This window comes from Podarcis raffonei, chromosome Z (assembly GCF_027172205.1).
Source record: "Podarcis raffonei isolate rPodRaf1 chromosome Z, rPodRaf1.pri, whole genome shotgun sequence".
NCBI classification, from domain to species: Eukaryota; Metazoa; Chordata; class Lepidosauria; order Squamata; family Lacertidae; genus Podarcis; species Podarcis raffonei.
The window spans coordinates 30,526,608-30,541,943 of NC_070621.1; the positions used below are offsets into that span (position 1 = coordinate 30,526,608).

General features: G+C 43.1%; 1 protein-coding gene across 5 annotated transcripts in view; it reads left to right on the top strand.

The window, feature by feature from the left end:
* The window catches only part of LOC128406792 (connector enhancer of kinase suppressor of ras 2-like), a 310,922-nt gene that overhangs the window by 273,236 nt on the left and 22,350 nt on the right, over window positions 1-15,336 (top strand). For all 5 annotated transcript variants that reach the window (XM_053374481.1, XM_053374479.1, XM_053374478.1 and 2 more), the window contains exons 17-19: window positions 1,560-1,735; window positions 7,191-7,264; window positions 12,321-12,392. In XM_053374481.1, the coding sequence (XP_053230456.1) occupies window positions 1,560-1,735; window positions 7,191-7,264; window positions 12,321-12,392 (322 nt within the window). The remainder of the gene's footprint in view (window positions 1-1,559; window positions 1,736-7,190; window positions 7,265-12,320; window positions 12,393-15,336) is intronic.

Consider the following 15,336-nt stretch of genomic DNA (forward strand, 5'->3'; position numbering starts at 1 on the left):
ACTGATAAATCTAACTGGAGAAATCACTTGATTCATTTAATACACTCAGACAGCCCATCCATATATTACGAGTGTCTGGTTCAATAAGTTGCTGAGTGAACTTTTAGGTCGAACCCCGAGTGTGAGCTGGCAGGTACTAACTTCCAAAACCCCAGCCACATATTTAGGAAGCCACCTTATACTTTGTCAGCCCATTGGTCCATCTAGCTCAATATTGCCTATATAGACTGGCAGCTGTTCTGTGAGGTTTAGATGGGGACATTTCCAGTCTTATCTGGAGGTGCCAGGGATTGAACCTGGGACCTTTTGCAGGCGAGACAAGTGTTCTGCCACTGAGCCATAACCCTTCTCCAACTGAAGAAGTGTGCATGCACGCAAAAGCTTATACCAAGAACAAACTTAGTTGGTCTGTGGGTTAAACCACAGAGCCTAGGGCTTGCTGATCAGAAGGTTGGCGGTTCAAATCCCTGCGACAGGGTGAGCTCCTGTTGCTCGGTCCCTGCTCCTGCCAACCTAGCAGTTCAAAAGCACGTCAAAGTGCAAGTAGATAAATAGGTACCGCTCCGGCGGGAAGGTAAATGGCCACATGACCTGGAAGCTGCTACGCCGGCTCCCTCAGCCAATAAAGCGAGATGAGTGCCGCAACCCCAGAGTCGGCCATGACTGGACCTAATGGTCAGGGGTCCCTTTACCTTTAAGGTGCTACTGGACAATTTTTTATATATATTTCGATTAGGTATGCTGCTTTCCTTCCTTCTTCCCCCCACCCCTATTCCTATTCACCAAAAGGTGAAAATAATACTGTCCTACCTTATAGGGCTGCTGTAAATATTAGTTGTATAGTGATAGAATCTGATTTTGTTTGTGGAGATCCACTTTCAAATCCCTTTTCAACCATGAAACTAACAGGTGCCACAGAGTTGTTAGGAATGTAAGACATTGCCTTATACCACTGCCAAACCATTTGGTGGATCTAGCTCAGTGTTATCTGCTCTCTGGGGTTTTAAACAGGGGTCTTTCCTCTCCTTGTCTGCAGAAATCTGGCTCTGTTTACATTTTAATGCAAACCTACCTAAATTTCCCTTTCCAACACAAATGCACAAACCAACATGCAACTCTACTTCAATATTTGCACTTCTCCAATTTTTTCAATGCAATTCTCCATTCAAAAAAATATGTACATAACTGCATATATTAGGAGCAAGTGCGCCAAAATGAATGTATGTATAAAAATAACAAATAAACTGCATTAGGGGGAATTGCTTGCAAAAATTTGTATATCAGGAAAAATTAGCACCAAAACGCTAATGAATTAATAATGAGGATTAGGGAAACCAAAGCATGTACATTGATTCAGAAATGTGGCAGACTGCCCTTTGCACCCTATGAACGCCATGAATCAGATGGATAAAATGCTGTAAGCAATTGCATATGAATGTCCCTCTTATTTAAAAGGGTTCTGTTGAGAATCTTATATCATGTTTATCAGTCACCCTTAAGGATTACACTTGCACTCTCTCCTGTTTTTGGAAGTTCTCATGTTCTCATTTCCATTCAAGGAGGTTCACTGAACAACAGCAGCAGACGAAGGATATCCTGCAAAGACTTGGGGCATGGAGATTGCGAGGGTTGGTTGTGGAAGAAGAAGGATGCCAAAGGTTACTTCACCCAGAAGTGGAAAAAATACTGGTTCGTCCTGAAGGATTCTTCTCTCTACTGGTACACTAACCAGAATGTGAGTACCTACCACAATGCAGAAAAGAAAAATCCCAAAATGAATATATGGGCAGAGAGATTCCGTTGCTTACCTTTAGGGTTCATCCACACTTCCTCTTGTTCCACTGCTTTCCATCCAGGAAAAACTGCTCTTTAGCAATTGCAAATCAGATTGATGTTTGCTCCGATTTAGCACTAAAGAGCAGGTTTTCCCTGGGAACAGAGCAAGGCAAGCAGAAACCCACTTAGACCTATGCCAAGAAAGCATGGATCAAGTGGGAAACTGCTGGGCCCTCGGAGAAGAAGAAAAAATGAGGTGCATTCTAAGCTGTTGCTGTGTGTGTAGACAGTTCACCATACTCAAATATGCTATCGGTGATCTCAGTTCTCAGAGTGTTGGTCCTGATGTTGCAAAAATGGTGCCATCATTGCACAAGTTGGGGATACCAGCAGGCTTAGGAAAGCCCCAAAGCTTGCAGAAGTACAAAAATATTTGAAGGGTGGGCTCTGAAGGGGAGTTGTCACCCCAAAGAGGCCAGTGAGGACTGAGCATGCATTTTGATCAGGGGGTGCTGATAATTCTAAAGAGGAAAAATGAAACTAAGGGAGATTTGGAAATGGAATGGAATGTCCTGGCTGCAATCCTGGACAATGTCAACGATGCTTGTGCTCATTTAGAACTCAGTTCCATCGTGCTTCTACACTGATCTGCAAATAGAAAACAAAATAATGAGAATGTGTATTTAAATATGTGGCTTTGAATATATTTTCTCATGCAATACATATTTACAGGTACGTGCTATCCTAAAATACATTTTTGGTACGCTTTTTTGAGCTGAGAGCTGCATCCCAAGACTTGGGAGAACCATGAAATCTAAAGGATAATTAGATTCCTCTCTGCACATTAGTCAGGGTCCAGGGTGTGCTGTTCAGGTCAGTTGACATCAGAATTTGCAGATTGAATTGCCGAAGCCTCCCTAACAGGAGCACTCTATGCAGCAACATTTTTGTTGCCATTCTTGCTTACAGTGCTTAATTGTGGAAATTCTCCATACATGGATGGACTCAGACCCTGCTAAACAACACATGCAGGAAGTACTGTGAGAGCTGGGCATATGTGCGCATGTATGCATACATTAGAATAGCTCTGATGACCAAGATCTTTCCAATTTGCCAATCTAAATGTTACTTCCCATGCATTTTCGCAGATCAGTGCGTGGGCCTGCATTTAACTGCACATAGAGGATTTCCGCATTTTAAAATGAGTAGCCTAAGTGTAAGTTAGTTCAGTGAGTGGTGCATGGTGGCACTGGTGCTTTGTGGAAAGAATCCGTGCTGTTTGTCCACTGTATCTGCTAATACAGCCATGCAAATGCTCCTGAGACCAAATAGCAACTATCAGCTTGTCCACACGTTTGCTTGTCCCACCACTTTCCTTCGGAGTCACGCACTGTTATCACTGAATTGGAACAAACGACAATTTTATTTTCTGTGGATTACCGTTTGTTCCAATTTAGCATTAAACAGTGGGTTTTCCTGGGGAAAGCGGTGGGAATAGTGGGGAACCTCTCAGACCCAGGCTTCCTAGGCACTAGTGTAAGGGCTCATCCACACTTCTAGTGTGATCCTGTCCATGTCTACCCAAAAGTGGGGATAGGGGAAAAATTTGGTTCAGTTTGCAATGTAATGCAAACCTACTTCATTTAGACTTCCTGAAACAAACAATCTTCTCCTAACTTTGTGATGCAGTTCTCCAACCCAAAACCCAAAACCAACTACCAAATGCAGATATTAGGGGAAAGCCATCCTCACCTGCCCTACACCTGATGTCATATATGATGTTGATATGAAGCAGGTAAAGAGCATGATCCCTGCATATCCCAGCTTTTCAGGCACCACCAATCAGCTGGTGGTTGGTGGTTGCAATGTGCTGTGTCTTTATGTGGGCAGTTTGATTTCAAACCATTCAGGCAAAGGAAAACAGGTCACCTGATGTCATTGTGGTGTCAAGCCAGTCAGAATTGGTCCTCAGGATGTAAGAACCAGGCCAATTGGCCATATGCAGTTCCCCAAATAAGCTCATGGCTGGAGTGAAATTTGGACTCGAACATCCTGATTCATAGCTCAGGCTGCAGTCTTTTATAGACTTATCTGGGAGTCAATTTCACTGAACACAGCAGGACTTACTTTAGGGTAAACATCAATAGGATGCATGGTGTGTCTTCTTCTTTTTAGCCACCAATTTGTACCAGCTCTCAATGAGAGGGCAGTGAATGAGTAAATGAATTTGTCTTGAGTAAAATAAAAATAGGGGAGAGGAATATCAAGGTGAGATTTATTTCCATATGTAAAGCTTAGGCTTTTATCGGGTAATTCCATATCTGCAACTTGAATATGAATAAGGAGGTTACCTGGCATTGTGATCAATCAGCAAAGGTAGTTAGCTGCCTTCTGTTTCAGCTTGTACCACTGCAGCCAGAGATTATTCTCAGATTAAAGTGGGCAATAACAGCACCCGCTCCATAGTGTGAACGATTGCTTTTCTGAGATGCCTACACGTACAGAGTGTGAGCAAAAATCACATTAAACAAAAAGTAAATATGTGTTACTTGAATACTTCCACGGGAAATTAACAGCTCTCAATGCTGAAAGACAGGCTTATATTTGGGTTCTCCGTTCTAATGGTTAAGAGGATGTCAGCCACCCACGAAAGCAGCTGTCTATGATATGATGAACACAGGAAGCTGCCTTATACCGAATCAGATTCTGGAAACTTTTGCGTGGGAAGCAGGTGTTCTAACCCAAGGTTAAGGAACCTGATTTGGCAAGTGGGATAGATTCTTACCTCCCCTGCTCATCATGAGCCTCTTTGAAATCAATTTATGGGTGCAGTCTGAATTCAAACTACAACTGCAAATTTTCCCCCTTTCAGGTGTGGAACCATTGCGGGTGGTTTGGGGAAAACAGCTCTGTGGACCATACTATGGCCTGTGCTAGGCCTAGTTAGGTCTGTGGTTGGAAGTTCCCTATCCCTAGAGTGACCCCAGATTGGGTTATGACTTGGCCACAAAGTTTACTAGTTGACCTTGGGCCATCACAATCTCTCCATCTAACCTGCTTCATAGGGTTGTTGTAAAGATAAAATGGGGCATGTGTATGGAGGAAACCATGTGTGCTGCTCTGAAGTGAATGCAGTAAGTGTTGCCTTTGCCCAACTCCCTTTCAAGCTTCAGGAAAGGGGCAATGCAATCACTGCCAGGGGTCCCAGCTGCTGACTCCCATCTGCAAGCCAAGACCCCAAGCAGAAGAGAGCAAGCAGCTGAGGCACAAACAGCCTATGATGCAGGAGAACTGTGATTCGATCTCCCAACATTGACAAACTGGAGCCTATTCAAATGTTCAAAGCAAGGAGACTAGAATGGTGAGGAGTCTGGAAAATGAGTCCTATGAGGGATGGTTGAAAGAGCCAGTGTATGTTTAGCCTGCAGAAGAGACAACGAAGTGGAGTCACGCTATTTCAAATCAAATACCTGAAGGTCAGTCACACAGAAGATGCCACAGACTGGGTCTCTGTTGCTGCAGGGGGTAGGATGTTCTGAACCTCAAGTCCAAAGGAGGACTTGTGGGAGTGGTTTGTTGCAGGGATACCAAAGAAGGATGTCAAAAACATCAGAGGGATCAGTTCAAGTGCTTTATTAAAGAAAGGTGTGGACTTACAGCAAAGAAACCTGCCAGGTCTGCCAGATTTTACAAACGTGGGACGGACACTGCAGCAAGGAGAGAGCTTGTCCACACCCAAGCAAATGTTGTTCATACATTCATTGTAAACAAAGCATCATATATCACTTTGCCCAGGACTTCCCATCGTTGCACCTGACTAGATGAAGGCATCTGGTAAGAGACATGCTTAGACTATAATATCTTTAAGAGACATGCTTAGACTATAATAGAAGCTCTCCTCTTTGGGTGCGATTCCCTCCACATCTCAGTAGGAGTCTTAGTCTAGCCTATGTAACAAGTCCTAGCTGCTATGCTGAGTTGTTGACCTGTTGTACACAAATAAATATAGCTGTGGAAGTTTTCCAGATTCCTGCACCTTCCTGGTATTAGGGTTGGAAGGTTTCCTCACATAGTGAATACCTTTCCAAACCCACCGGAAACTAAAAAAAAGTCAATCAAATTTGACTCTGTAAGGGTGTTGGTGAAGGCAAGCAAAGCCAACTGAGAGTGAAGGCAGTGCTCTCTGGAGCAGTCAGACAGTCAATTCCCCTCAGTTCGGCCAGGGGTCACATAGCAGAAAAGTTGACATCAGAATGCTACACAGCATGGTACTGTCTTATTATACATTTGAATGAACAAGGTGGAGAACAGGCAGTTTCCTACAGCATATAGAATATTTTGGCTGGTTTGATTTCTGATATTGTACTTTTTTTGTTATACAGTATTGATATTCTAGATCCTCTCCTTTTTTGATGTGTTATATAACATGGCTGTATTCTGCACTGCAACAATTTTATTAAGGGGGGAGGAGTTGTATATGTGTTATTGTTTAATATTCAAGAAGCAAAAAATTTGATAAGTGTAATAATTTATGCAGCCACTCAGATTTGGCAGTGTGATCACTGAGGGCAAATTATGTTAATTGTAAGTGAGAACAATGCTTCCTAAACCAACGTACACCTTTGACTGAGTTGCTGAAACAAAAACAAAAATATTGCTAAAAGTGGAGCGTGCATGTTTGTATGTACGGAAATGTCCAGAAAACCAGTACAGTGGTACCTCAGGTTAAGAACTTAATTCGTTCCAGAGGTCTGTTCTTAACCTGAAATGGTTCTTAACCTGAGGTGTGCTTTTGCTAATGGGGCCTCTCACTGCCGCTGCACCACTGGCACGCGATTTCTGTTCTTATCCTGGGGCAAAGTTCTTAACCTGGAGCAACCACTTCCTGGTTAGTGGAGTTTGTAACCCAAAGCATCTGTAACATGAGGTACCACTGTAACTGTCTTTGGCTCACCCTTAATTAAAACTCCTTTACCTTAACCTCTTTGGAGAAAAGGTGAGATACAAATTTAAATATAAAATAAAATAAACTCTGGTTTTGATTGTGGCATAAGCTAGAACTTTACTGCAGCAGAACTTTACTTCAGAAAGCACTATCCGTCACACTCTGGTTTTGATTGTGGCATAAGCTAGAACTTTACTGCAGCAGAACTTTACTTCAGAAAGCACTATCCGTCACACAAAGGGTGGGAAAAAATACCACAGTGCAAAGTTATTAATAGTTTCGAACTTGCCGTCTACCCACTGAAAGTGCTCATATTTAAAGGTCATCCGCAAACAGATTCATTATTAACCGTAGCTTTTTGCTCAGTGATCTGGCAACTCAGTATCTAGGATAACGAGAGTGAATGGAATCTCCTCTCTCAACCTTTTGCTCTTTGCCAATTGTATTTCTTCTCTTTCTTTCATGATAGGATGAAAAAGCAGAAGGATTCATCAGTTTGCCAGAGTTCAGGATAGACAGAGCCATCGAGTGCAGGAGGAAACAGTAAGTATGAGTCAAAAGAGCCTGCAAATGAAAGAGCCAATCCATGCAGAGAATGGGGGTGAAAAAAAGTTACCTGCTGGGAAATTTTAAACTCAGTTAAAACTTACTGTTTGTTCATAAGCGATGGGCTGAGAGGAGGGCTAGAAGGAGTTAGGGTATCAAGCCCCTTCAGCAATATTATATGTTGGGTTGGATCCTCAGGTCCCCAAAAATGGGAACATCAGCAGCTTCTTCACATCTTCGGTACATCTAACTTAGTAAAGTCTTCAGAAAACAGCTCTCCAGGGTTTCAGGCACAAGACTTTCCTATTTGGAGATACCCAGGATTGAACCTTCTAAATGCAAAGCACAACCTCAGCCAATCCTTCCCCATTCTCCACCACCTTATCTGTTGAAATTGTCCAGCAGAATAGAACTCAAAAAAGGAGACTCGCTGTGGGACGACGACGACTGAGGAGGAGGCGGTGCTGGAGCCGCAGCACTAAGTTGCTAAACACGCCCCCTGGAGACACCTGGTTGGCTGCCTCCGGTGGGCGTGGGCGCCAGCCAGGTGAGGAGGGGCGGGGGCTAAGGCCCCCGGCCAGGGGCGGAGCTCGGGCTCCCGCCCACAACCACTCCCCTCTCTTCCAGGGAGGAGAGTCTTTCTCAGAAATGTTGGCCCAGCAGTTTCTATGCCTGGCACCCAGATAAGATATTCTAAGACCACATTCACATTAGACATTCAAAGCCCTAAGATACCACTTTGAAGAGGCATCACTCCCCCCCCCTGTGAATTCTGGGATATGTAGTATGGTGAGAGTTGTTAGGGTGTCCCCTGCTGTCCTCTGCATTGCCTGGGAAGAGGAATTGATTGTTAAACCACCCTGGGAATCGTAGCTCCGTGAGGGGAATAGGGGTCTCCTAACAACTCTCAGATCCCTTAACAAACTACAGTTCCCAGAACTCTTGGGGGAAGCTGTGACTGTTTAAAAGTGGTATCATAATGGCTTAAATGTTTGGTAACAGATGGGGCCTGTGGAACTTGTTGTTTTATAGTGAATTGTGGGTAAGCATGTTAGCAGCATCCAGAAATCGGTTAACATTTTGGAGACCAGATTTGTCACTGCTTTGTATTGGTTTTTCATCTGATGTAATGACCTGTGTTTCATACACAAGTAAACATTCATTCACTCACTGATTTGGTAGCACATCAAAGGGAGAGAAATAGGTCACTGCACAGGCCTAAAGGCAAAGCAGAGAGAAAATCTGCAAGAATCACTCTTCTGCCTCTGGCAGCCAGAAATCTCAGGACTAGAAATCCAACTTCCCTAGATAGCAGGATAATCTCTTGGGAGCTGCAGCTTTGCAAGATGTTTAACAACCCACACAAATCAAATAGTAACAATAAGATGGTTGCTGCATCCCATTTTTGCAGTGTAGCTTAGAAAAAGAAAGGAAGATGCAGCAGTCGGACCACACTGCATCAGAACGTTGTCACAAAAGCACGATTGGTCGCCAGTATTGCAAATGAGTTTTTCCCAGTACATGTGGAACTGACATAAAAGGAAGGCAAGATGAGGGGTTTGCTCATCTACCCAGCAATAAAATTAAAAAAATCACTTTGCAAACCACAGTCAAGAAATAGGGCCAGGGTGGGAGCATGAGAGAATCTAAAATAAAATTAAAATTTTGCATATATAAAGATAAAAGAAACATCATCCGCTGGCATTAACAGTAAGAATAGTCTGTTGATCCCAACTTAAACACAAGCAACATAGGCAGTTCATATGCCCAAATGGGTTTCAGAATGAGTCTGACAAATATAAGCTATGCTTTCGAGCATGACATCTTCAGACCACTGGGTAATAGATGGTGGGTGTTCATCCTTCCAGCCTTGCAGTACAAATCTCTTTGCAGACACAGGGGCTTGCAGGGTCCACTTTTGCTGTCTATCTGTTAGTCCCTGCACCATAGGAATATGATTTAAGAGTGAGAGAATTCCTGGCTTGCACACACAACCTCTTTCATGTTACAAGGTCCCATTGAGGGTCCTTTGTCTGATGGGGCCAGCACTGGGACCACTACCTAACATTGATCTGTCAATATTCTTCTCAAATGTTGTGTTCTCAACATACATTCATTAGGTTGGTGATATTGCACTCTCAGGATCAGGCACATGAAAATCCAGGGCTGGCCTAACAGGGCAAATTATACCCACTCTTGTGCAAGGACCTAACCACACTTCTGGTGGCAGCTTATTTCCCCCCAATTTTTTCTCGGAGCTATTGCACTTCATAGAGCATTGCTTTGTGCAGCTCAGCTAAACAGCAGACGTCTGCCATCTAGTGCACACTGTCAGAATATTCCATTCTCTTTAAGACTTGTCCTTCCTTTGTTATCTGTTCTTTAAGGATGGACAGATAAGCCTATTTCCACTCCGCGTCAGCTTCACATATGCTCACTCATCAGTCCATTCTGTCCCATTTTGACATAGAATTGTAGATTTGGAAGGGGTCACGCAGGTCATCTACTCTAACCCCCTGAAACGCAAGAATCTTTTGCCCAAGGTGGGGCTCGAACCTTGAGATTAAGAATCTCTTGCTCAACTGATTGGAGCTATCCCGTCTGCACCCTTTTTTCTTTAAAAAAACTGCACAGAAATCTACATTTAAACACATATTTTTACTTCTTTACTTCTTTACATATTTATCTTCTTTCAAAATACACATTTTAATAACACATTTTGAAACAATCATTTTTTGGGCTTCAGAACCACCTTGGAGCATTTGGGAAGTGTGGGAGCTGGCGAATAACCAAGTTCTGATCCAAGCATTTAGTCTGAAAAGTGTTGATCAGATCCTTTTCAATTAGAATGTTTTTGACTAATAGGGGGGAAAGTTTAGCAGGTTATTGTCCATATCCTTTCATTACCATAAACAATATAGAAAGTTGACCCTGAACATGAGACTCTTGCTCTCACGGTCGTGGGGTTTGAGCCCCATGTTGTGCAAAAGATTCCTGCATTGCAGGGGGTTGGACGATGGCCCTCATGGTCCCTTCCAACTCTATGATTCTATGAGAGTTCAATAGGAACACCTCTTCAGACATGGGAAAGAAGCTCAGAGGAGCCCTTCCTTGTATCTAAAATGCGAATCAACAAGTCATTTGATGCAAGTGCCGATTCCTGGTTTCCTACACTTTCTGGAGACCTGTTCTTCTTTTGTGCGGGCCATCTCCTTGCAGCACATCCAGACACTAAGCAAATAATGAGAAGCCAATAATAGTCCTTAGGAAGCTATTATTGGTTGGCTTCAAAAGAAAGCGCCATTGAGTTGTTTGCTCACACGCAGGCTGCCTTTCATGTTGCCAGTCTTATTCAAGTAAGCCCACTTCACCACAGGGAGGACTTGTGGGATATATCTGGATTGGGGAAGCATGCGCTGTGCGGCAAAAGCTGTATGAGAAAGAAAATGTCAGTAGGACGAAGGTCTCTTTGATGGCCGAGGACACAATGACAAGGCTGGGGTGCCTTTTCTTGGCTAGCTTCGAAGGACAAAGATCAGAACATCAGCTAGCTGCTCATTTACTCTCCTAATTCCATCACGGTGGCATTTCCATTGCTTTGTAAATCCCTGCCACTTTGAAATGCATCAGTCTTGGCAAAATGCCTGTGATTGGCAAAATGCTTAAAGAAACAAGAAACCTGGGCTCCAAACTCATTTATTTAGAATATCACCCCATCCTTGTCACACCTATCCATGTAGCTCTTGCTTTTGCATTCCTACAGAGCCAATTCTCTAGTGAGCCATTTTTCAGCTCACTCACCAGTGAGGACCAACGACTCAGACATAGCTTTTTAGTTCTGTCCCCTACCTGCAAATGCCATCAGAGAGCTGTCGTGCCAGGGAATGTAAGCTAGAGAGGTAGAGGGGGCGGGAGGAACCAAAAAACTTTGCTGTGCGAACAGCAAGTGGCTGCTTTGAAAGGGTTTTCCAGTTCATTTCCTAAAAGGTCACACGTTGGAGGGTGTTACATGTAAAGCTGGCAGTGACCTGGTCTGATGAGTTTATAATGAAAATTCAGGAAACCAGTTCGTTGAATGCCATCCTAAGGCATTTAATAAGAGAGTGTTATGAAAAAGGAATTAGTCAGTGACGCATCCTGGACTTTGAGCTAGGAACAAAAAGAACCCTGCTAAAATATCCTTTGTTCAACGAGGGGAGGTGGAGAGTGGCAGATGCTAGTTTCATTGCTTAGTTCCTCTCTCATACTTTTACTTCTAGTAGGAGTTCTTTATTTTGTGAACTTTAAGACTGCACTCCTATCATCGCCGTTAGCATTTATATCATTTATTAGACACCTGATAAAAAGTCTCAGGGCACCTTACCCTACAAAATATGCGTAAGATTAAAAACAAGTGTTAAAAATAATAATGGGCAAATTCTAAAAGCTACAGACAGAAGCCTCCCTCGCCTCCCTCCAACCCACATACACCTGATCACAATCCCCAAGAAAAAAGGTTAACTATCAAATGCCTATTAACAACACATCCCAGGGGGACACAGGGCATCACAGGCTGTGTTTGGGGCATTGCACTGAACCTGGGCTGTGTCTGTTACCTGAAGCATGTGACCAGGGAGATGCAAACTGCATGGTAATTTCAATAAAATTGCCGGAAAGGATGCATCTCTTAGATGGTTTTCCTTTTTTAAAAAGAAAAAAGGGAAGAAAACCCTTTAATTGTCAGCATAGATTTACTGTGCACATGAATACAAAAAGAAAAAATGGTATCATTCCACATAAATTAATATTATGGGCAGGGTATCCACTGCATCCTCTGAGAGGTGGGACTCAAGATGAAATTCCTAAAGACAAAGAGCTAAAGTCCTGGCTTATTCTTCATCTGTTTGTCAAGTTCTAATTTGGGAAAGAACTTGACATCATATTCAAAAGGAACTTAACACAGGATTCTCAGAATATCGGTTTCCCTAGGTAACTTGCTGTTAAAGTTCAACTCCCCAAATACCTTCGGAACTTCAAGACAGTTATCTTTTCCCTCTTTCTGCTTTCCTCACAGTGCTTTCAAAGCTTGCCACCCCAAAATTAAGAGTTTCTACTTTGCTACTGACTGCCTGGAAGAAATGAATAGGTAAGAAACATTGATATTATACTAGAGTAATTTTGTTCTGATGTATTCAGAGCAGCAGACGAAAGAACGTTACTGTTTCCTCCTCCGTGTGTGCTGAGATTTCCATGGCTCTCAACAGGCTGAATGTGATTGTGTAGTTGCATTGTGTACTTGACTTACATAAACTCTTGCTTTAAATTATCTGCTTGAAGCTCCTAATGCTTCCAGCTGTGTGAATTGTATTTTTAAATGCAAATACAGTGGTACCTTGGTACTCGAACAGCTTGGCTCCCGAACTCTGCAAACCCGGAAGCAAGTGTTCCGGTTTGCAAACACTTTTCGGAAGCCAAATGTCCAGTTGAATGCAGGAAGCTCCTGTAGCCAATCGGAAGCAGCGCCTTGGTTTTCAAATGGTTTCAGGAGTCGAACGGACTTGCAGAACGGATTACATTCAAGAACCAAGGTACCACTGTAATCAAATAATTTTTAGGCAGCTGATTGGCCACTGTGAGATCAGGATGCTGGACTGGATGAGCGTTGGCCTCATTCAGCATGTCTCTTCTTATGTTCTTATGACCCCTTTGATATGTTCCAGCAGGGAGCTTCTTATGTTCTTAGGAGTGTGCATCCATGCAAGAAAAACTGGCCTCAAAATCGCAGTGTATGATTTGCTGGAAGGCTTGTGCTATATCTGCACTGGGCGCAAGTCATGAAAGGATTAAATACCAACGAGTGGGGACTTGCTGGCAATTCACATAGTTGTTCCAGTGAACCCTTCCTGCTGTTCTGGCTGTTGCAAACAGAGTTTGGTTTGCAAAATTAATGCTGCCATGCTGCTTTGTCAGGTCTGCACAAGCACACTGATGTTCTCTGCAATGAATTAGTCATGAAATTAATACATTTGTTTCTAGTTTGCCTCGGTCACTCAGTGCCTTGTGCAGACAGAAAAATAGCACAAACCACAAATAGGTTTGGAAATGAGAGATCCTTCCTGGCGCAACACTCTTCATGCAATTATTACACTTGAATAAATCAGGAAATATTGTGATTCTTGTCGTCGCTTAAAGAAAAATCAAAATGGGAGATTAAAAGAAAAAAACAGAGCGCAGGGGTTGCCCACATTCATCCCAAGTAAAGAAGAGCAGCAACTTATTAGCACTTTAAATTACCTCCTACAGATAGCGTGCTAAAGATGACATCAGAGGACACTTAGCTGGAGGAGGAGGAAGAAGAGGCTTTGGCTCCCTGGGGGTGGGGGCAGATGGGCACCATTGCTATTCTAAAAGAACACGGGAGAAGTTCATGGTGAGCTCTAGCATCTCTTTTTAAGAAAAATAGCTGCCCACTCTGCCTTCAGCTCAGACTGAAGAAAAGCCCTGGTGGGGAGGCTGCAATTTTGAAACAGATGTGAGCTGTTGAGAAGACTAGAAAGGAAAAACACTTTAAAAAAATAATCAAGCTTTGCAACAACATTTAACTAATTTTGAAAACTATTCTTGCTGTTGTTGTTATTATCGTTGTTATTATTACCATTTTCTAAACTACGAGTTTGTAGTAGGACATTTCCCCATCAGCACCTAGGGGTATCTGTTCATAGTGGTGCCTCCTTTCAGCTTGGAATTGTAGGCACGTACAGACCTTTGCTTGTTGGTTTTGCCTGGATTGCCAGACCAGAGGGAGCATGTTCTCTATGTCCTGCTTCCCAAGTGCTAAGCAGTACTGCTGATTGGTTCCTGGAAATAAGGCCTGCCCAGGCAACATGGTAGCCAGTTGAAGCCGGTGCATGAATGGGCCTGGCGACAAGGCTAGCGCCCTCCTCTCCACTATCACATGCGGGGAACAAACCAGGCTCTCCGATATGTGGAGCCAGGCACCAGGACTTGTCGAACTGCAAAGACTTTTAGTTCTGATTCCAATATGGGCATATGAATGTCTCTTAAGTGGTAGGTGCCATTGCTGTACTAGTGTTGTTTTACCAAATTGGACACAGTGCGTTAACTCGTGGTGGGCATTATTTTCTATAAATGCATGTGCAAAACGGTAAATGTTGTGATATCGCAGCCCTAAAGGAAACCAATTCAAGATCAAGATGTCTTAATTTTCTTTATTATTTATTTATGTGTTTGCAAATAACAACCCTGAGTTATTTCCAGTGTAGGCTGAGTGATCTTCACTGCTTTCCTGCAAAGGTTTTTTATAAGTGTATGTTAGCTGGATTTACAGGAAATTTTTGTACACTATCCATGGCCCTTTGAGACTTGCATGGCTGGCAGGAGGGCTGCCTTTCTGAATGTGCAGCTTTCCCCTTACTGAGAAGCATAAAAGGTTTTGCAAAACGGAAGGCTGTTAGGAGAGATCATGGAAATCATTTATGTTATATCCAGGATAGCTTCCCCAAAATAAGACCACTGGGCATGCTGTTCAAAATCTGCTTTGGGATTGTTCCAGACTTCCAAGAATTCATACAAATAGACAGACAGATACTTGGCATCTCTGGTAAAAATGCTAGGGCCCACTGCAGCTGCATTCACCTTTTTAAAATAAAAATTATGGCCTGGTATTGAGGAGCACCAAGCCAGGTAGATACAACTTCCATCCTTGATGCCTCTGATCCCAACTTCCAATGTAACATCATCAGTCCCCAGATGCATTTTGAGAAAATGAAGATAGTGGCAGCTGTAGCTGCCTGACCTAGGGGGACAACTTGCATATTGCCCCCAAAAATAGGACATAGATTTCTGCAAATTCCAGGTTCTAACCCCACCATCTCCATACAGGGCTGAAACCCTAAAGAATCGCTGCCAGTCAGTTGTGATCTGAGTCTGTATTAAGGCAGTTACCTACATTCCTATGTATAGTCAGGAACACTGTGAATAGGAGACCTCTGTGCCTGCTCAGTTGGCTTTAGGGAAGGGTCATAACTCAGAGCATATGCTTTTGATTCAGAAGTCCCAGGTTCAATCCC